A 23,646-nucleotide genomic window follows, 5' to 3' on the forward strand; every position below is an offset into this window, starting at 1 on the left:
TAGCCACAAGGACCCTGAACATCCCTAGATGTCACCACTGTTCTTTCCAGTATCCAGTCTTCATTTTCTGTTGATATTTAGTATTGGTATTTGTGGGTGCAATGAGACAGTCAAGAATGAATCCAGACCAGATCACTTTTCAGCCCCTCCACAGTCACCAGCCTTCTCCGAGCTGCCATCTTCTCTAGCCTAGAGTGTTGCCATAGTCTGCTAATTGGCTTTCCTTCCCTGCCTTCAGTCTGAGTGATACTGTTAAAAACCTGAGTCTCATTACCGCTCTGCCCAACACGTGAACCTGCCTCCTGTGCCTGGACCATATACTCACATCGCTACTAACTCGGTTTCCTTACATCCTTACTCAGAGAGGTCTTCCCTGGCAACACTACCTAAAGTTTCAGGAACCGTCTAGACATTTAATGTCTCCAGGTCCTGTGTGATTGTTCTTCTATCCTTGGGTTGATGACCCTCTTTTATTATCTACATTGTAGTCCATGTTTTGTACTCTGAGCCCATGTACTATTAAACTTCCTCACTGAAATGTAGCCTCCATGAGAGCAAAAATTGTATCCATTTTGTGCATTATTGTATCCCCACCCCTCTGAGAATTTCTATACTATAGTCTCAATTAATATTTGTTTATTTAACCAGTGAATTGGAAACCACAATGTGAGCACATTTATTTCCACGTTGGTATTGGTTAGTAGGATTTTAAGTGGAGATGATAGCATAAGAAATACTGTCAGATGATTATCTTCCTCTAAGTAGGCCTTTACAAATTCTCCCATTTATCAACCTTTTTCTCTCATTCTCCCCCTTTTACCTCCAATCATGAAATAAGATCTGTTAAGTTTTCCTTTCAGGGCCACTGCCACTAACTGAGGTCATCACATCTCACACCTAGTTTGTAATAACATTTATCCATTTCTCCCCAAAGTCTGACCTGATCCACAATCCAATTCTCTCCACAGAAAATCCAGTACTCAACAAGCACTCAGAAATGATGGTTTCCAAGCCCCTCAAAACTGTTGAGGGCCCAGGGCTGTGAAGGTAGAGTTTTGGCACAGGAGATTTAGAGTGGAAGGAGGGTAGGCACAACTAGCTTCCTTGGGAAGGTCAGAGAGGGATTGATACTAAGACAGAGTTGAGCTGAAGAGGACAATAATTGGTTCTATTTCTCAGGTATGATGCTAATCACCAAAATGAGAAGAGTCAGAAAAAGAGATTGTAGCAAAAACTACAAAGATTCTAGCTGCAGTATTCTTCCTCAAAATGTGTAAGGTGTAGTACCATATGAAAATGTCAGGCTGATATGTTTCTTGGAGTGGTGCTTTTTGAAAACGTTCCTTGGTAAAAGGGTATAGAGATTGAATTTATGTTTAATTGTGCTTTACCTGCTATATATGTTTTATATTCACTTATTTACATATACACAACAAAAGCATTATATGCAAGAGAACACTTCAAAAATTTCTTGGAAATGTCAGCATTGTGGTGCAGCAGGTTAGGCAGCCACTTGGGTCCCCCACATTCTATATTAATGTGCCCTGTATTGAGTCCTGTCTCTGCTTCTGGGCCATCATCCCACAGCATAGGAACGTTCAATGTACTCAGTTCCTGCCACCCACATGAGAGACTTGGATGCAGTTCCTCCATCCTGGCTTCAGCCTGGCCCAGCCCTGGCAGTAGTGGCCACGTGAGGAGTGAACCAATGGATGGAAGATCTCTCTCTCTCTCTCTCTCTCTCCCACTTCCTCCCCCTCTCCCTTTCAAGTAAATAAATAAACAAAATGTGTTAAAATTATTGGAAAATGGAATTTTGAGAACCATTTGTATTGAGAAAAAGCAAGAGCAAGAATTTGTTTTGAGACTTTTGATCTTGATTTTTTTTTTACCCTTTATAATACCTGGGAAAATTATTTTCTAGATCATGGCTTGCCAATCAAGATTGAATAAATACTTCATTTTTGCTTCTATGGGAAGGAATGTAAAGATAAGAGGTAACAAGGTGATGTTGGTGTGGAGCTGCTCACAATGTGGGCCTGTAAGTAAGGCATTGTGTGACACTGCAATTTCCCTAGTTAGAACATTCACCACCTCCAGTAGAGGATGGGGCACTCTGCACACTGAAAACCAGGGGATCTTTGTCTAAAGGATGCAAAAAGTCCCTGGAGTTGAAAACAAAAGCACTGGTGTGTGCAACTACAATGAGAGAGTGTAATAATTGCAATACAGACGATATGGTCCACACAGTGCAAAATATTCACTATCTGACCCATTACTGAAAAGGTTTGCTGACCATTGGTATTCAGAGTTGAATAGAAAAATCTCAGAATACATCGCAGGCAACAAGAATAAGTATTTTTGTGAAATGTTCATTTCAGTTATGAGTGTGGGATATTGAGTTGTGATGCAAAATGCATTTCTTATTATGGGGAACAGACAAAAAAAAAAATTGAAGAGTACTGCTGTAGTCCATGTTAAGGAGATTGGATTTCATCGTCAGAGAAACAAGTGAAGGGTTTTAAGCAGAGTTGTGATTTAACCAGTGTTGTATTAGCAAGATCCCTCTAGCTGCAGTGTAAAGAATGTGATAGAGAGAGGCACGATGAGTGAGAGGAGGCAAATTAGGAAACGATTTCAGTCATCCGGGTGAGAGATGCTGAGGCCTAGAGCACTCTGCTGGTGGCGTGAAAGAAGAGAGCTTATGAGACAGCTTTTGGAAAGTTCCTGAGTATTGATTTGGGGGTACTTGGTCTCTGACAGTATGCATAATTTTTTCTGCAGAAACGAAGAAAAGAGAATGCTAGAACAGTGTTGTTAAAGCATCTCAGTATTTGCCATTGCATGTAACCCCAGTCACACATTCAAAACCCTGAGAACTACATCCCTGGCTGAGAAAGTGCCAGGCCACTGAGGCAAAATGGGCAAGAACACGTCAACAACAGAAATTTTAAAAGTGGAGTTGTCTTTAAAATTTTATCTGGAGGCCTTCTTTGGGGTGGGTGGGGGGAGCTGGCCTATTCATGACCAAATCCTTTTTACCATGTAGTTGGGACCATTCCTCTCCTTCCTTCCCATTTTTCTTTATCTGATCCTAACTTCTTAAGTTAACTTCATGTCAGAGCCCTTGCTGACTTAGATAAAAGGCCTTTGGGGCCTAGCAACACCTCTCCAAATCTACCTGAACCATGGGGCAAGCATGAGAATCAATTCCCAGACCACTAGTGGCCCAGGCTCACAACCAATTCTGTCACTTTTTCCTCATTTTTGCACTCCCTGATACCCTTCCTTGCAGTAGCCTGGGGTTTTATTTTCTTCTTGAAACATGGCTCCCCTCCCACTGCTACCACCCTGCTTCAGCCTTCAATTTCCCTCACCCTTAATCAACTGTCTGCATCTAAAGAGTAACCTGGGCCTGTAGTGAACATATATCGGTATTGACTCCAGCTGTGCTGACCTGTAGCACACATGAATACATCCTTGACAGATTGCCTGAAACCCAGAGGGACAGATGAATATAGGGTTACCAGACCTTCATTTCAAGGGCTGTTGGCTAGCTGGAGTGCACAGACTCTAAAAGGAGCCACCGTGAGGCCATGCATGACTAATGCAACTTGAAAGGCAGGCTACTGGGTAGAGAAGGAGTAGGGAGATGCCTAGGAGGCTGAGCAAAAGAACCCTGGCCTGAAAATCCCAGAACAACAATCACTTCTTCAGACCTTGACATTGGGGTCCCAAAGATCTCAGTTAAAATGTCAATTTGTTCTCCAGGATGGATAAATGTCTTAAGACATTAGCACTAACTTACTGATACTCTAGACAAGAATAACCAAAATGATGAAAGTGATCTGGAGATCTTTCTGGAGCAACTGTCACCTCCTATCAGAATTCACTCTTAAGCATTAATTTGCGGCATGGTTTCTTGACCCCACACATAGCATAACACTGATGTAGCACAAGCACTTTGTTACCAAAAGTGAAGTAGATTATTCTAAGTTTGCTTTTGTTTTATAAACTTGGGTTTTTTAAATAATTTTTATTTATATCAGATGCACAGATTTCTTGTATTTCAGATTTACAGATTTAGAAGCATAGTGATCCTTCCCACCCTACTCTCCCACTCGCCAAACTCCTCCCACCCTCCCTCCTCCTTCCTTTCTTATTCTTTGTTTCAATTTTTACAATGGCATACTTTCAGTTTATTTTATAAACATAAGCTTAGCCCTCCACTAAGTAAATAATTCAACAAATAGAAGAAAATAAAAACAAAAAACACTGTTATAGTCTTACCACTCTCCCACATTTAACGCAGAGTTACTCTCTTCATCCATGACCTTGGATATGCATGTGTTGCATATATGAACGCCCTTCATGGTATTAGAATTTATTTTTCTCCTGTTCACTCCTTGGAGGATCTTATTTTTTTAAGATTTATTTGTTTATTTGAAAGTCAGAGTTACACAGAGAGAAGGAGAGGCAGAGAGAGACAGAGAGAGAGAGGTCTTTCATCCGTTGGTTCACTCCACAATTGGCCGCAATGGCCGGAGCTGCACTGATCCGAAGCCAAGAGCCAGGAGCTTCTTCCAGGTCTCCCATGTGGGTGCAGGGGCCCAAGGCCTTGGGCCATCTTCTATTGCTTTTCCCAGGCCAGAGTGGAGCAGCCGGGACTTCAACCAGTGCCCATATGGGATGCCGACACTGCGGGTGGCAGCTTTACCTGCTATGCCACAGCGCTGGCCCCTGGATCTTATTTTTTTTTAATTTATGTATGTATTTATTTATTTGAAAAGCAGAGAGAGAAAGAGAGAGAGATCTTTCATCACTGGTTCACTCCCCAAATGTTCACAATTACCAGGGCTTGCCCAGGCCAAAGCCAGGAGGCAGAAACTCCATCCTGGTCTTTCACATGATGTCAGGAACTGAAGTACTTGGCCCATCATGTACTGCTTCCCAGTTGCACTAGCAGGAATCTGAAACAGAAGCTGAGGCAGGACTTAATGCCAAGCACTCCCATACAGGATGTGGGCATTCTTAAACCACTGTGCCAAAATGCCCACTCCCTGAGAGGATCTTATTTTAAGGAGGAAGTACCATTCCCTTTTGAGCCCTTCACCACAATATAAACAAACCAAAGGTCAATGGAAGAGAGTCAAAGGAACTCTATCTCTTTGTGCTTTTCCTATGGACTAACCCAAAAGCACTCATATGGTCTCCTGTGACTTAATGGCCTGCAAGCCAATGACAGACCAGTTTCTTTTCAACATGTCTCCATAAAACATCTCTGAGTCTGTGTGAACATCTAGACATACATCAGTGTATGTGACCGTGTCCCAACATGACTGTGCTTGCATTCAGATGCAGCCCCTGATATACTGGCAATTGCTGTGGCTTTAGGGCTAATTCTAAGAAATAAGATACAATCTCAATTGAATACAGGTGAGCAGAGATAAGAGCGAGATGGAGATCCAGGGAACAGTGGATTTCCTTGACATCATTTTAATTGTTTAATGAGAACAGGTCACGCTGAAGTAGTTTAGCCTTTAACCACTAAAGGCATTATTTGGAAAAGTTCTGCCATGCCCCCGTTTTTTCCTCTACTCTGATTTTTCTCTGTCAGTTGCAGCCAGAATGAATACTTACAGTCCAACTGCTAAGTCCCAGAGAATAATGGCTTGGATAAAAAAAGCTTGTCAGAGCTTCCTCTGCAGCTTTGCTACGTGCAAAGTCAGAGCCTCTCCTGTTGCTTCGCTTTCAAACCTGAAGGCATCAAAGGGGCAGCCAGGTCATCTTTGTTTTAAACTCTCTTTTCCCCTGCTGTCAGCCTCTACTATTTCTCACTTTTTAAAAAATTAATTCTTCAGGGAAGCCCCACTGGGAAGTTGCCCCCCAAAACGCTTTCTTTTAAAGAACCCTTTTAGCTCCTGCTTAAAATACCACCTAGGAAAGTCTTCACCATCCTGGATGTGAATGGGTTTCCATCAGGAAATGACTAGCATCTGGCTGTGGAGAGAGGCCTCTTTTAGTTGGAGAGATGGTGATTATGTGAAATGCGAAAGGCAAAAGAAACCCTAGGTCTAGAAGCCACCCCCAACACCCCCAAGGCAATCAACACTCTCCAAGACACATTTCGCCACTCGATAATTTTCCATAATAGCCTTTAATACTAAAATGCATTAAATTTTTGAAGCAGAGAAAACACATTTAAGAGGGAAACAGAGAACCACCAGATAAAAGGAAACAATGTGGCAGGTAACACCATTTAAAACATAACTGTAATAATTTAATAAAGCTGCTTTATCATCTTCATAAAATAGACAGAGTGGTGATTCTTTTTTGTCTTTTTTCTTTTTACAATGATTCAATCACTGTGAAAATGTACATAACATACAGATCAGCATATACAACAACTTCATCTTCATATAATCAGCAACAGAGACTGCTTAGTGAGACATACTGTACTTGCATCCCTCTCAATTTCCACCCTGGTTTGACAGGTAAACAGTAATAGTGTCATCAGGCTCATTCCCCTCACTAGAGGAGCGAAGGCGGAAGCCTTTGGCAGCTAAATACCTTAGCATTCAAATAGCACAAGGAGGTATTTGCTGCGAAATTTCTAGCTCAAGCTAGTCTGGCTCTTGGTCATTAAAGTCTGTATCCTAGCCTTCCTCAGCTGAACGCCAGCCAGTGCCAGTAAAATTCTACTTAACCAGTGTTGTAATGGTGTTAGCTGGTTTGTCTGCTAAAGTTGACAGCAACTTTCAGTTAGTAACAAGGTCATCTTTAATTGCCAACGCAGCTGGAGCAACAGTCAGCATCATCAGTTTTCCCTAATGACCTACAATGCTTTCCAATCAAGATCAGGTGTTTGTGGGTTGTCCTTTACCAAGAGCATTTATATATATGTATATATTTATGTATATATACATACATACATATAGTTCAGACAAGGTGGTCAGTTTTCTTTGTTTTATAAAAGCAACATGATTCCTATTTGAACTGAATTCACTTTTGCACAACAAATGACCCACAGGCCAGTTCCAGCCTCACAAGAAAACAAAGAGAGCTGCAACAACTTCATTAGGACAATGTGTTTTGCTCTGGAATATTTCATTATCAATATAAAGCCACCCGGTCCCAGTCCCACCCCCACACATCCCCTTTGAATATTACTTTGTTACATACTTAAACTAAAGAACAACATCTCAATACACTTCAGTGTCAGCAGATACAATTTGACTCATGAAATGACAACCTTAAATGTAATTTTACCAAGAAGGCAAACACTAGGGACTGTATACAATGGACTTCTTAAGCTCATTTATGCCAGTTTTTTCAAAGTCAGTAAGGGTCTTTTTACCCTGGGTAAAGAGCCAAGTGGACCAGAGTCAGAATGCTTTGGGGAGCATTCAACATCAAAATGATCCCTATAAAGTGAATTCCAGCCAAAACTGCTATTATGTACAATAAGAATCCTTTTTTCACCTTGGATGCCCAGCTGAGCTATCCCCATTCACCCCTGCCCTCTCCCAAACTGCCCTTTGTCTTCGCTCCTTCCAGTGGACCACTTTTGTTTTGCTTTTTGATGATATGATAGCACTAGAGAAAAAGTCAACTGAATTCCCTTCATACAATCAGTCGAGCGCTGAAGCAACACCATGGGGATGATATTCTGGGTGGTTCCAATTTTCAAAATTCTAAGTTGTATTTCCTATAACATTTTAAATTACTTTTCAGTAGGTCACCACGTCAAGGAATTCGTTTAAATGGGACCCCCTCAGGTGCAATTAGCTCTATTTAGGCAGTGTTACTCTGGAGCAGTTCTACTCAAGTGTAGGCCCTGGGCCAGCTGCATCAGCATCACTGAGGAATTTTTAGATAGGCAAAGACTCAGGCCCCAGCCCAGACCAACTGAATCAGAAATCTAAGGGGGGTGAGGGAGGCAGCTATAAAGCTGTGCTTTCACAAGGCCTACACTAGTGGGCATCTGATTCATCTGGAACGCTGAGCCCCATCCCCAGGGTTTCCGATGCCACTGGTCTTGGTGGGGACAGAGTATTAGCATTTCTAACAAGATCCTAAGTGATATTGTTATTGCTGGTCCAGGAGCTAGACTTTGAGAACCACTGCTCTGCAGGAAGTACAGGATAGGATCCTTGGTCCATCACCTATTTCAGCAATCAGATCGGCCATAAATTAGCCTGCTGGCTTCAAGAGGATCAAAAGGATGATAAGTTTCATTCTGAACAGGTTCATAGATTCGTCAATATAGGGAAGAGAAAATAGGAATTCCACAGAGCATGGTTCCCTTCTCCCTAGTCTTTGTTATATAGTATTTCCACATTGAGAAAAAACATTCAATCAATGCAAACTGAACCCCTTATAATGCATGAAGAAGTTCACCTGCCCAGGGAATTGCCAAAGGAAGTTATTAGTAAAGGGTGTCACATTCAACACCGACTCCTCCTCAAAAGGGACATCAAAATAAATGGAATAGAACTCCCTAGGCCTGAGGAAAGGAACCCGTTCCCTCATGTTTAAGTGTGTAACACAAGTAGAGAGGGAAAAGAAAGAATCTTTGGCCCTCTGGCTCTTGTAGCTTTTTGTGGGACATGTTAAAAAGGAGGGCAGAAACATGAGCCAAAGGAAAACTTGGGGGTCCTTGCACAAGATTCCTACTTCCGGGCACACCCTGCCTACAAAACCAGCTAAACAAAGCTTTCCTCAGATACACTTGTGCTTCTCAGAGGGCACATACACAAAGAACTGAAGGAAGAAAGCAATATCTTCTTAATGAGAAAAATTATCTCGACTTGCTCAGTAAAAGTTTGGAAGCCAAAAATATATCTGACTGCCCACTGAGAACACAAGCATTTGGACAGGGAGAAGATGGATCTAGAGATTAGAACTGAGTTCTAGTAAGTGAATAAATAAGTGATAAAAGAAAAGCCCAGAGACAAAAGCAAAACAAATACCATAGCTACTCTAACCACTTGAAACATGGCAGCCAGTGGCCTCTCAGGCTCAACAGCCACCTAACATGCAATGTTCCCACTTTCCACAATCTTTTCAGCTCCCTTGTTCCCACTGAGCATAGTAAGAAGTACACCTGTAGAAAACTGTCAAATCTGACTTCAAAGTGACCTTCAGTTGGTAGCTAACAACATACTATCAGGATGGATCAGGGTGAGGGATAGTCTACATTCTATAGGCAGCCATCATAAAGGGAAAGATTTTTAAGTTTTAATGTGTTAAACACATAGAGGAATAAATACCTAATTCATAAGCTGCTACCAAAACGAAATGGATTAGAGAAGGAAAAAATGTATGAAGGAGAATGAAATAAGCAAAATGAAGATTTCTAATCGTGTCAGTTTCAGAGGGCAAGTTTCAGCCACACCAATATTTTGCATGAGGTAGTATTCAGCACAGAACAAGAAATAAGCATGGATTTCTAGCTTCATTATAGGTTCTTTTTCAGAAATGTTCTCCCCTACCTAACCCCATCCCTAGTGTCTCTCCCACCCACCCCCCACTCAAAACCTTTCCCCTTCCCGCAAAAGAAAAATCTGCCTAGTAATGTATAAAGCTAGGAACTCAAGCAAAAGTAACCAAAGCCTTCAGAAGAGCTATCTATATACCTAAACATAAGAAAATAAATCCTCTTTCACATTCTAGTGCTCTAACCTCTAAGTCGTCTTTCTGAGTAATCTTGAATTTCAAAAAAAAAAAAAATGAGAACAGAACCACAGAAACTGGTTTCTCTAGAAACAACTTGTTTGTGATCAAGGCAGAGCAAAGGTGACATATTTGTTTCGTTTATTTTAAATAACAAACTCTTAGGCTGCAAGAATACTATGTTGGCTAGTAAATATTAATAGACAAACAACAAAAGGGGAAGTTAGAGGGATGTTAAAACAAACCAAAAAGAATGTGCAGCTTGTTAATAATAATAAAAAAAAAGTTATAGTCCTAGTCTACAGAAAAAAGAGTTAGCTAAATGTAAAGGGTTTTTATTTTAAGAGTTTCCTGTTCACATTTTTAATCAAAAAAAGTACTAGTCATAAAAAAGACGAGTTCAAGTGTCTGAGTGTCTCCATTTAGAAGGCACGGGAATTGAATTTGTGATGCTGTTGCTTGTTACGTGTTACCTGTCTTTTCCTAAATGTACATTTTGTACTGCTTACTCGTTGGTTATTTATAAGACTAAGATACAGAGCAACATGGAGTTCTCAATTCCAGCCCATGACTTGCTTTACAGTAGAATTCCAATCATGATTGGGAAACACTGAATCAGGAAGTACGTGTCTGAAGAGATGCTAATTTAGATCTCAAAATAGAGCCAGTCATTTTGAGTTTTAAATGACTGAAGACAGGGGATTTCTAAGCCTGGAAACCGATAACTTCAGGAACAACTTTCCTGTTCAGGGCCTGAAAATTACAAAAATGGATCTCTTAAAAGTTTCACCACAGTATTTCTGACAGCTGCAAATTAGATAGCAGCATATCCAAAACGACCTTCTGCAATGATCTACCATGGGCCTAGGCAGAAGACTGAAAGGCAGGAAAAATACTTTGCAAGGTGGTGAGCAATCACTCCATGGGTTAAAAAACGTGAGTATTCTCCAAGTACTCAATCTATATGTGTGGTGTTGCTCATTCATTTGCTGTCTCAGCTGTTTGCACTTAGTTTTTGTCTGTAGTTTTATTATTTTTTTAAGAAAAAAAACACCAATCTTTAAAAGCCTTTTGCCATCACCACACACATAGCAATTTGCAATATCAAATACAACAATAGCACAGCTAGCAAAAGGGTTCTTAAAGCAGGGGTGTCCACAGCAAAGTAGCGGCATTGGAAAGTACTGGAGCTTCAGAGACAACCTTTTAGGGGCTCAATTTCACATCACTGAGTCAATGAATAGTACACAATAGATGACCATTAACTTGTCTACACTACGAAAAACAGTGGCGAGCTTACTAAAGGTGTCCAGAGCTTTTTTTTTTTTTTGACTTTTGCTTTTTTTAATGTAATCCTCCACAAACAATGGTAATTTATATTATAATTTTGACATAGAAAAATATATAAATTCAAACACTTAATACATAATACTTTTCACAATTGAATTTGTCTCTGTTTCCCCAACATCAAGGCCCCATGAACAACTCAAACCAAAGCTAATTTGCTCCAACTGAACACCCCTGCTGCCTGTTGAAACGAGAGGGATTGTCACAGAATGATAGTCATTTATTAACAACTCATTTAGGCAAAGCTCTGAAATACAGCCACTCAAGAACCAACCATTGCTGAGCAAATTAAAACGAGCAGCTCCTGCTTCTTCGCTAGCCAGCGTGGTTTCTTTCTCTTCTTCCCCAAGACTGATTTAGAGAACGATATCCTTCAGACGCTTCACGCCAGGGGACTCTTTGTCACGACCCTCCTTCAGAATGGGGTTGACCTCATGCATGACTTTCTCGCTGTCAGCTCCACGGGGCTCAGCTTCAGAGGGGCGAGAAGGGCCATTGTTGACACTGTTGACATACTGCTCCAGATCACGGGCTGGGGGAGCCAGGGCAACGGTGTAAGACACAGAAGGCTTGGTAGGCAGAGGGCTCTTGAGGTGGAGAGGGGAGGTGATGGGGCTAATAGCCTCACAGCCATTGCCGGCCTCCCGGATAGCGCCGTTGACCTTGGGGCTGCAGATGGTCACATCCACAGTCCTCTTGCCTTTCAGGGTGGGCCTCTCCTCTGTCGGGTGGTCGCTGACATCTTTCCCAAAGGTTGCAAAAGTCCGCTTGGTGGGGCCGCAGTCGTCGTAAGCCTCAACGTCGGCAGCAGTAGCCTCAATGGACAGTGCGATGATGTTCCTCACGTGCTCAGGGGACTTGGAGCGGGTTGGCATGGGGTTCCGAGGCATCCAGCACCTGTCAGAGTGGCCAAGAATCCGGCATTCTTCCCTGCAATGAAATCCTTCATTCTGATCTGTTTGGAAAAAAAGAAAATGTCAATTTCATCATTGACATCTTTTCCCAAAAATTATTGTTACTCCCCAGTGCTCTGGCTTCTTAGGTATCCACAGGCCCCTATTGGGAAATGGCACTTTTAGATAGTCCTTTATTTCCATTTTGGATAAGTGTGAAGAATTGAGGGTTTTTTTGTTTTGTTTTGTTTTGTTTTTTAAGGCTACAGCTCTCCCCCTATGCATACCCCCCCTCTTTTTTTAAAGATTCATCCATTTACGTGAAAGTCAGAGTTACACAGAGAGAAAAGGAGAGGCAGAGAGAGAGAGAGAGAGAGAGAGAGAGAGAGAGAGAGAGGTCTTCCATCCGCTGGTTCACTCCCTAGACGGCTGCAACAGACAGAGCTGTGCCAATCCAAAGCCAGGAGCCAGAAGCCTCCTCTGGGTCTCCCACGTGGGTACAGGGGCCCAAGGACTTGGGCCATCTTCCACTGCTTTCCCGGGCCACAGCAAAAAGCGGGATCAGAAATGGAGCAGCTGGGACCCAAACCGGCACCCACATGGGATGCCAGCACTGCAGGTGGTGGCCTTACCCGCTATGCCACAGCGCTGCCCCCACCTTTTTAAAAAATATTTTTGTTGCTGCTCCTGCTGCTGACAAAATGAAAAACCTAAAGGGAAACAAGTTATGATTTTTAAAAATGTATTTTTTAAAAAACTTTATCCTGAGTGTCAAGGTGCTGAGTGTCAGCATTTTTATCAACTCCTGCTAAAAATCACCTGTGTTTGAAACTGGAGTCAGCAGAAAGGTGGAGACAGGACAGGAAATGCAATAGTCAGTGTATCTTAGAAGCCATGGCTTTTTTGTTTTGTTTTGAGCAACAGCACTGCCAAACACCCTTCCATCCTACTTATTATTCATACATAGTGCTTAATCGAAGTTTGCATCAGAATCATACTCTTTGAAAATCCAATCAAATCACTTCTTTTTCACCATCGGTCCCACCAGCCAATCTCCTCACTGCGCCATTTCCATGACTTGATTTCCCACCAGAAGGCGCACTGAGATCTCATCCTTACAGCTGATCCACAAGCTTCAACTGACCCTCGGAACACATCACTCACATGTTGGGCGTTGTTTAACTGGACCCACCTAGTCAATCTGATTTTTCCTATCTGCAGTTTCATTAGGACTATATTTCTTAAAATAAAGAAATACTTCATGAATTACTTTAATTACATCATAGAAGATCTCAGCAATTAAAAGTCATAATTATTGGCGAGACATGTTTTTCTATTTCCAGATCAGGTTCATTAAGGGTTACAATTTTAATTTGGCTCTCATAGGGGTTTTCAACATGGGCTTGAACTCAGGGTTAACTTCCGCCTGTCCATTGGAAAACTGTTCATGTCAATGCTGGTTTAGAGCCCTAGTTTTCTAGATCCATATTTTTCTAGTTTTCCCTAGTTTTCTAGATTTATATTTGTTACATTTTTTTAATTTATTTATTTATAAGTCTGAATTACATACACAAACACACACACACACACAGGTGCACGCGCGGCGCGTGTGTGTGCACAGGGTGGGGGAAAGGGAGGGAGAGGGAGAAAATCGAGAGAGAGAGAGAGAGAGAGAGATCTTCCATCTGCTGGTTCAGTCCCCTAACAGTCAACTGGCTGAGGTTGGGCCAGGCTGAAGCCAGGAACCTGGGCTTTTCCCAGGTCTCCCACATGGGTGCAGGGGCCCAAGCACTTGGGCCTCTGCTGCTTTCCCAGGCACATTAGCAGAGAGGTGGATCGGAAGTGGTGCAGCCAGAATTCAAACTAGCACCCACACGGATGCCAGCACTGCAGATGGCGGCTAAACCCACTGCACAGACCCCTGTGTTACACTCATGCACAAAGAAGACCTAATGAGGCCGGCACCGTGGCTCAACAGGCTAATCCTCCGCCTTGCGGCGCCGGCACACCGGGTTCTAGTCCCGGTCGGGGCACCGATCCTGTCCCGGTTGCCCCTCTTCCAGGCCAGCTCTCTGCTGTGGCCAGGGAGTGCAGTGGAGGATGGCCCAAGTGTTTGGGCCCTGCACCCCATGGGAGACCAGGAGAAGCACCTGGCTCCTGCCATCGGAACAGCGCGGTGCACCGGCCGCAGCGCGCTACCGTGGCGGCCATTAGAGGGTGAACCAACGGCAAAGGAAGACCTTTCTCTCTGTCTCTCTCTCTCTCACTGTCCACTCTGCCTGTCAAAAATAAAAAAAAAAGACCTAATGAAAATTTACAGAAAACCTAGGGGCAGGATTGGAGGAAGTGGAGGGACTAGGTGAGATTGTAAGTACAGAAATGTGTGTGTGTGTCTGTGTGTGTATGCAAAAAAAAAGTTGGAAATACATTCTGTGACTGCTTTTCTGCAGGGGAAAGAAGTATGCAATTCAGGTTTTTGTCTGACATCAGTCTATATATAACACACCTTCTGTGTACCCTTGCTTTTTGTTTTTTTTTTTTTTTGGTAGGTTTTGTTTGCTTGTTTTTAATTGTTTTTAAACAGTAAATGGCATAACAAAATAACGTATTGCTCTGCCTCATTTATCAAGGTTTCTCTGCTAAACAGGTGGGAGTAGGACCTCAGGAATAATGGTTGAATCGGTTATATACTTCATCATTTGTAGAAAAGGCATTGGAATCAGTTAAATGTCAAGGACCTAATCCAAGCTAAGTCAGGGTTTCAACACAACTTTAGGCATGGTCCTTGACCTCATTTAAGCTACTTAAAAACCAACTAAAGATAAGATTCTTTCACTGCAACTGGATACAATTTCTCAATTTATCTTGAAGATGGCCATGTGCAGCCCCCTTTTGGTACTAAGGAATGGAACATTCAGAATTTGGGGGAAATTGGAAGCAAATAAGGAGTATCATCACCAACAAGAAAAGTGCCTTCCTTGTAGACAGGACAATGCTTCTGCCAACTCCAGCAGAGTTCCACACCAGGAATGCATGGCCACCTCAGCAAACTGAACGCTTTGTCAGAGCCCTTTCTCTGCCCCTTCCCTGGGAACTCTCAGTGCCGTCATCTGATACTCTATCATGATTCAGCATGCCTATGTCCCTGGGAGGTAGAAAAACATGAAAGTAGAGGAACCATGTTGGGATACACTTGAGAAACATTCGTTATTTGTGAAAGAACTGATCCACTGTCAAATCACTTTCACCCCAACCTAGCACTTTCCCCAGGAAGGCCACAGGATCCCCCTAGTAGGACAGAATTTGCATCCTATACTATAGTCTCCCAGCAAGATGTTTCTGTCTCACCATCTCTTCTGAGGCCCAGTTCATGACCTTCTGAACAATAGCTCTAAATATTTATTTAGTCATGGAGAGTAGGGAGTTGCAGGTAGGGAACAGTTCAATAATTGACTTCCATTTTTATGAATCAGGGTGAGATGTCAGCAAAAATGTCCAGAAGGCTGTGGGAACCCCGTTCTTTTTAATCCCCAACTTAGTGCATAAAGGCATAGAAGCCTTAGCCTTTCAACTCTGGAACCATAGACTTGTGACCAGTTCTGAAGTGAAAACCAAGTGAAGCCAATCTTCATAGTGATATTATGGGGCATTTGCTCGTGCTTCTAAAACTTAACAGTGGTGAACTACACTCAAGTATGGTCTTGCCAATGTGCTCAACATAAAGCCCTTATATCTTTGAGTTTTTAGTATAACGTGGCTTTCTTCAGATTTTGAGATGCAGTTTTCTTCAGCAGCATTCAATGACAGATTGCCACCCATGTGTCACTTTGAAGCCAAGTGTAGGTTGTCTTAAAATGAATAGCATGGGAGCCAGCACTGTGGCTTATCGGGTAAAGCCACTGCCTTCAGTGCCGGCATCCCATATGGGCACCAGTTCTAGTCCACGTTGCTCCTCTTCCAGTCCAGCTCTCTGCAATGGCCTGCGAAAGCAGTAGAGGATGGCCCAGGTCCTAGGGCCCCTGCACCCACATGGGAGACCCGGAAGAAGCTCCTGGTGCCTGGCTTCAGATCGGTGCATCTCCAACCTTTGCAGCCAATTGGGGAGTGAACCAGCAGATGGAAGACCCCTCCCCCACCTCTGCCTCTCTATAACTCTGCCTTTCAAATAAATAAATAAATCTTTAAAAAAATGAACAGCATGATGAGATCTGGATCCCTGGCATACATGAAAGGAAGCCAGAAACCCCAGAGACAGGTACTCTAAGATCTTATAAATCCAGGAAGACCAGAGCAAGGAATTCAGTCTTCTCAGAAGCTTCTCTGTAAAGACAGTAATCACCTTTGGCTTGCCCATTGACAAAAGGGGAAAAATATCACTGGGAAGAGGAAAACATAAACCAATGCAGTGGGCCCAAGGATGCAACCAGTCTAAGCCTATCTACCCATCTTACTAAGTCTATCTTAGTCCTATATAATTAAAATAATATGCATTTTCAGATTAATTATGTGAGTTTTTTTTTTATTTATTTGACAGGTAGAGTTATAGACAGTGAGAGAGAGAGAGAGAGAGAGAGAAAGAGAGAGAAAGGTTTCCTTCCATTGGTTCACTCCCCAAATGGCTGCTACGGCCGGCATTGCGCCGATCCAAAGCCAGGAGCCAGGTGCTTCGTCCTGGTCTCCCATGTAGTGCAGGGCCCAAGCACTTCGGCCATCCTCCACTGCCCTCCTGGGCCACAGCAGAGAGCTGGACTGGAAGAAGAGCAACCAGGACTAGAACCCGGTGCCCTATGTGAGCTTATTATATTCATTGCTCTTATCTCATGCAAGTAGAGACTGGAATCAAAGAGACTCATTTATTCACAATGTCTCACCCCTGGTTTGGATCTGAAACCAGCATTTCCTTAAGTCCTTAAGTTGCAGTTTATCATCATTGGTTTCAAATAACATTTTATAACATTTGTGTCAATACAATTCAAAGAGACTCTAACCTAGCTTTAAAGCATTTGTAGCCATTTTCTATACGAAAGAAAACATGGTTAATATAGACATGCAGGAAGAACATCTCTGCCCAACACATGGTAACCTACATTCATAGATGTACTGCATATGAATTACATTTCAAAAATTGAAACTTCATCTTAATAAAGAAATTTAAGTATGTTAAAAGTGAGATTACATTACAAGTCCCCTTAACAACAGCAACAAACACAGACCAGATTTTTTTAAAAAAAGGAGACTGGGAATAATACAGGACTAGGAAGGTTTATATGCCTGCCATCATGTAGTATAGCAGCTGGGGATATAGGCATGAGACTAGAGAGGAACCCTCTAACATCCTCACAAAGGAACTTTCAAGATTCTGGCTCCAGCTTAATCAGAGGTAGGCTAACAAGCAATTTTCTGCTAAGATTCCTCTTATGAGCCTCTTTGTGATTTGGTTCTTTGCTTCATCTTTATCTAAAACTATTGGCCTGAACCTATGCAAAGCAAAATTCAGTAGTTTCAAGTCCACACATTGTAGTGGACACTCAAACACATTACTATGTAGAGATGAATGAAGAGAGGTGTCTTTAAGCATACACATAATGGAGTTAACCAATGAATTTGCAAATTGGTCTTTCCTCCTTCTGAAATTGTCCCTAGGATTTGCCAAAAATAAAAAAGAATTGACAGAATGCATACATTTGGAAAATGGACACAAATCTTGACACCAGAGAACTCCTTAATTCAAAACACGTCCGATTATTTTAGATTAAAAATACAGAAAAATGTTTCTTTAATCTAGACAGTAATAAGTATTTTCTGGCCACAATCTGCCATTAGGGACCTTGGTGAGAGAATTCCCAAACCACTGGCAAAAAATAATACAATCTTGAATAAAAGCATCAGTCTTGTAAGGGTATAGGAGGCATAAGAGCCAGCAATGACTAAGTCATGATGGATAAGGAAGTAATTCAAGTAGAAAAAGATCAGAATATGTTATTTTGTGCAGATAATAGCAAAACTTTGTGCAGCGATTATCACTCTCCTTGGGACTGAAATGTCTGTCTCTTCAGATGTGGGCAAACAAAGTGCTTTCACACTAGAAAGAGCCTACCCATAGTCCGAACCAAAGTAATACAAGAAAATGACAAAAACACCAAGTCAGGCTTTGCTAAAACTTTTTAAATCCTGGTGGAATAGAGCAGCAAAGAGGATCTGTCAGGCTTGTATAGATATCCAGTCACAATGGACGTGTTTGATGATGCTGACAGTTCTTTAATTCAGAGTTTGGGTGTATTAACTCAAAGGTCCTAATGATCACAGACAAAAATCCAACCATGAAAGAGTTCAAGGTTACAGTTACAAAAGCAATGTGCTACCTCTTCAGAAGTGACCTGCAATCAATGAGGCAGAAAGCAGAAGTTCCAGTTCCTAAGAGTTCAAGTAGTTAGCTACTTCTAAGTAGCCCAGTAACACAGCCTACAAGCAAGTGATGTGTAAACCAAAGCAGCTTCCTGGATTGTGCTCATACACATCTACTTAGTTTAGTCTGCATCACTCCATGAGCAAGACAATCTATGACCAAAGCAGGGCTAAATTTTGTGCAATGTAATGGAAGAGATTGTGGCAATGATTATGACAAAGTGTTGTTTAAACTGTTAATGTGTACCTAAAGAAATTAAGAAAACATAACTGATGTGTGCCCCCCCCTTTAATCTGCCTAGTTCCTATTCATCTGAAACAAAGATAACCAATTATCTAACTCCCTTTCTCTATTTTTGTTCATTAAAAGCAGAGCCCTACTTCTGCTAGGGATGGCAATGTGCTCAGCTAAATCTTCATTTCTTAGCCCCCCTCGCAGACAAGAGTGGCCATCTAAGACTGGACCAATGTGATGAAGGCAAGATGTCATGAAAACTCCTTAAATATGAAGAGCTGACTTAGCTGGAGACCATTTTGTCCTGATTCCTCCCTGCTGTGTCCTGTCTGCAATGAAGACATATGGCTGGAGCTGCATAATCTATTCTAATACTGTGTGGTAACCCTGAAGATGGAAGCCATGTGCCTGTGAGTAACAGAATAGAAACATACAAGGACCTAGGGATATTGAAGACATAAAGCCATCTCACCAAATCTGAATTTCTTATATATAACAGGAAAATTAAACTTCCTTCTTGTTTAGGCCATTGATTTATTTTCTGTAGTGGGAGATGGGCAGTCTATATTACCATCAGATGAACACAGCTCATGACTGATTATCCATGAAGTCTCAACTTAAATTTCACTTCCTTTATCTGATCCTTAGACTAAGGTAGGTCTCATAGTACCTCCTTTTATAGCATTCACTGTAGGGAACCAGACCGGAGGAACCGTGCCCCTAAGATGGCGCCGACTCCCTGCTTCCGGGTTCTTCCTCATCTCAGGGAGTTCCCGCTCTTGCTCGCTCCTTCCCGCCTTAGATTTCCCGCTCTAGCTCGCTCCTTCCCGCCTTGCCACGAGATTGTCCTATCCCCGCGCTTCTAGCCTATCACCTGATTTGTGACGTGTATTGTGCATATAAACCCTTGCTACGCGGGTGTAAGGGAAGTTCCTGCCCAGAAGAGATCGAAGCTGGATCTCCTGCTTGCCGAGCAATAAAGGAACCCCGTGCAAAGTGTTCGGTCTCTGTCTCTTGCTGGACGAGGACGGCGCCGAGCAGCTGGTGGCCCGTACGGGGAGCTTCCTCTACGTTGCCCGGTAAGTAGAAGGTAAGCGAGGTCAGTCTTACCGTCTGGGCCCCGCGAGTGAGGTATATCTCGTGGTTGGAGGGTGGACGCACCCTAAGATAGCGGACGTGTTTCCCCGCTTTAAACTGAAAGAATAGCAGACTTGTTCCCCCGCTTTAAACTGAAAATAAGATAGCGGACGTGTCTTCCCGCTTTAAACTGAAAATGGGAAATTCATCTAGCCATTCAATGTTGCTTAATCCGTTAAAAGCATTATTGCGTAGCAAAGGGATTAAGGTTTCTAAGACCACACTTGTCAGGTTCCTTGGAAGTGTTGATTTCTTTGCGCCGTGGCTCACCCACGAGGGCCAAATAACTCTTGAGTCTTGGGAGAAATTAGGAAAGGATCTCCGGCGCACAGTTAACGATCCCCAGGAACCCGATATCGACCCCGTTGTTCTCCCCTTATGGGAACTACTGCGGGCGTGCCTCCAAGAGGAGAGGTCGGTGGGAGCGGACCGCCCGACTCTTACGGCGGTTCGCGAGGCTCTCGAGGAAGTTCGTTCTCAGAGCTCGGACGGCGCCCGGGACCTCATACAATTTAAGGACACGGGATGCCAGACTTCCTCACTGGCCTCAGGCTCCGAATGTGGCTCCGCCTCCTCTGAGTCTGAGGGGGAAGGGGACGGCGATCCTAAATCCCCGCCTCCTACGTATGCGCAGCTGCGGCAAAAGTTAAAAGATGCCTGTTTACGCCCTCTAGTGCCTACGGCTCCTCCTATCGATGTCGTGCCCGCCCATCAGATTAAAGACGCAGCGCCTCCTACTGGCGGTCATGTAGGCGTGCCTCAGCCCCATCTAACACCCGTGCCGCCATGGCCATTAAACGTCCCAAATGTGCCACCTTTTTCAGGCAGACAGTTTCATCAACAAGCCTGGAAACAGTTGCGAACTGGCGCTCCCACTGCCCCCGCTCAGGCTTACCCTGTTTTGGCTTTGGGCACGCGAGAGGCCCGGCACGAACCATTGGACATGACAGTATTAAAACAACTTAAGGCTGCGGTCCATGACTATGGACCCACAGCCCCATTCACATTGTCACTCCTTGAATCAGTCGGCCAGTCCATTTTAACACCTAGCGACTGGACCCAATTGGCTCGGGCCTGTTTAAGTCCAGGCGGCTTTCTTTTGTGGCAATCTATGAATACAGAGTGCTGTCATGACCAGGCAGATGAAAATGCTGAGGACGGCCACCCTACGTGGAATGCTGATATGCTTTTAGGGCGTGGACCTTATCAGGCTGACCAGACCCAATTCCCTAGACAAGTATACAGGCAAATTTCCAACTGTGCCCAACGTGCGTGGAGGCAGGCGTCCAATCCAAGTGACTCAGCTAGCCACCTCACCAAGATCGTTCAGGGCACGGCCGAACCCTTCGCTGATTTTGTCGCTCGCATACTTGAGGCTGCGTCGCGTATTTTCCCTTCCGAGGTTGACGTTCAGCCACTGGTCAAACAAATTATTTTTGAGCAGGCTAATAAAGAGTGCAAAAACATTCTTCGACAATATAGACATAAATCTCTGGACTCCTGGTTAAAATACTGCAGAGATACCGGTGGGCCACTTACTAATGCGGGCCTAGCTGCGATGCTGGCAAAAGTCAAAGAAAACAGTCCAAAATCTAAATCGACCCGACCCCCCATATCTTCAGGACTTTGCTTCCAATGTCATCAACCGGGTCACAGAAAACGCGATTGCCCCAATCTCAGCCATGGGTATTCCACGGCACAGCCTTCAGGCATAGAGCCTTGTCGCCGTTGCCGCAAGGGCCCTCATAGGGCAGAGGTATGCCGTTCTGCTTTCGATATCGATGGCAACCCACTTACAGGTAGCGCCCAGGGGCCAAAAAACGGCCAGAGGGGGCTCCCCAACCCAGCGAGGAGCCCCCAAAATCAAATCTACTCTCAGGTTCCACCTCCCGTGTCTGCGCTACACCCAGTGCACCCTCAGCCCGTGCCACTCACGGGTCCGCAGGCCTGGACCTCCGCGCCACCTCCCCTCTCCTCTTAACTCCGGAGATGGGGGTACAATTAGTGGAGAGCGACTGCTCCGGTCCTCTGCCCCCGGATTCGGTTGGATTAGTGTTGGGTCGGTCCTCCGCCGCCCTCCGAGGGCTAGCTGTGATCCCCGGGGTAGTTGACTCTGATTTCACTGGTAAAGTAAAGATCATGGTTCAGGCCCCTCAGGGACCTTTAGTAATCAATCCTGGAGACCGTATCGCACAAATGTTATTACTGCCCAGTCTTCACTCTTTAATCCCAGCTAAAAACCACGTTCGCGGCGCTGGTAACTTTGGGTCCTCTGGCATTAATTTTACCGGCTTACATATGCTTTTAAATGAACGTCCCACTTTAGTGTTGCAGATTAATGGCAAGGACATTAAGGGACTTTTAGACACAGGAGCCGACAAATCCATTATAGCAACAAAGGACTGGCCTAGTACATGGCCTACAAATGTGGCGGAACAAACCTTGCAAGGACTTGGTTTTGCTCATTTCCCAAAAATCAGTGCAGCCTTGTTGTCATGGCAGGATAGCGAGGGTCATAGAGGACAGTTTTCTCCATTCATTTTACCTCTACCCATTTCCCTTTGGGGGAGAGACGTCCTGGCCGAAATGGATGTTGCTTTGGTCACCACTTCCCCTGCAGTACGATCTATGCTACAAAATATGGGTTACGTCCCAGGCAAGGGACTCGGTGTCCAGCTCCAGGGCCACCCTTCCCCCATTGAACCAAAACAAAGACCAAGTAAAGTTGGCCTGGGTTTTTCCTAGGGGTCACTGTTTCGCCTCCTAAACCAGTGGAGCCTTTACCCATCTCGTGGCTAACGGACGTACCCGTCTGGGTTCCACAGTGGCCCCTATCTCAGGAGAAACTGGAGGCAGTCAACACTCTGGTCTTGGAGCAGGTCAACGCTGGTCATTTGATCCCATCCACCTCTCCATGGAATACGCCTATTTTTGCCATCCGCAAAAAATTAGGTCAATGGAGACTCTTACATGATCTTAGGGCAGTCAACGCACAGATGCAGCCTATGGGCCCTGTGCAACGTGGTCTTCCTCTGCTTTCGGCACTTCCCAACCAATGGCCTGTTATTGTAATAGATCTTAAGGATTGTTTCTTTTCCATTCCATTGGACAAAAAGGATACCCCACGTTTTGCTTTTACTGTCCCCACCCAGAACCAGGAACAACCGGACAAGCGTTGGGAGTGGACAGTCTTGCCTCAGGGTATGACTAATAGCCCCACCATGTGTCAAGTCTATGTAGCCCAAGTACTAAAACCTCTTAGAGACCGATATTCCGACTGCAGGTGCCTACATTATATGGACGACCTACTGTGTGCAGCCCCCACAGCAGAGAGGCTCCTGGCCTTATACAGTACACTCCAACAAGTGCTGGAAGGGGCAGGGCTGCATATTGCACCTAATAAGGTGCAATTGTCGTCTGTAGTTTCTTATCTTGGGGCTATAGTCGCCCCTACTCAAATTAGACCTCAAAAAATTCAAATAAAAATCAATGCTATCTCCACTCTAAATGACTTACAAAAACTTTTAGGGGATATCAATTGGATTAGGCCCTACCTTAACATTCCTAATGCTGCATTGCAGCCCCTCTTTAATATACTTAAAGGAGACCCGGATCTTGCTTCCCCCCGAACCTTCACCTCTGAGGCCAAACAAGCACTGTCAATTGTCAACGATGCCCTTAGTAAAGCTGCCCTAAAACGTTGGGACCCTGCGGGAGACCTTACTCTTTGGGTCCTCGACACCCTTAAACAGCCCACCGCGGTCCTATGGCAGGATGGGCCTCTCCTCTGGATCCATCCCTCAATGTCATCTACTAGATCTATTAGTTACTATCCCGTGGCAGTGGCGGAGATAACTCTCCTAGCCATTCAGAGGGCTATCCAACATTTTGGACGCGAACCATCCACCATTGTTGTCCCCTATTCCATGGAACAGGTACGTGTGCTAATCGCTT

At 43.9% G+C, this 23,646-nt stretch overlaps 1 protein-coding gene across 3 annotated transcripts in view; it reads right to left on the reverse strand.

The window, feature by feature from the left end:
* Positions 1-9,942: 9,942 nt before the first annotated feature.
* The window catches only part of PCDH19 (protocadherin 19), a 126,665-nt gene continuing 112,961 nt past the window's right edge, over positions 9,943-23,646 (reverse strand). For all 3 annotated transcript variants that reach the window (XM_062183944.1, XM_062183943.1, XM_062183945.1), the window contains one exon: positions 9,943-11,977. In XM_062183944.1, coding sequence (XP_062039928.1) covers positions 11,379-11,977 — 599 coding nt within the window. In that variant the 3' untranslated portion in view covers positions 9,943-11,378. The remainder of the gene's footprint in view (positions 11,978-23,646) is intronic.

Source organism: Lepus europaeus, chromosome X (genome assembly GCF_033115175.1).
Source record: "Lepus europaeus isolate LE1 chromosome X, mLepTim1.pri, whole genome shotgun sequence".
Taxonomy (NCBI): domain Eukaryota; kingdom Metazoa; phylum Chordata; class Mammalia; order Lagomorpha; family Leporidae; genus Lepus; species Lepus europaeus.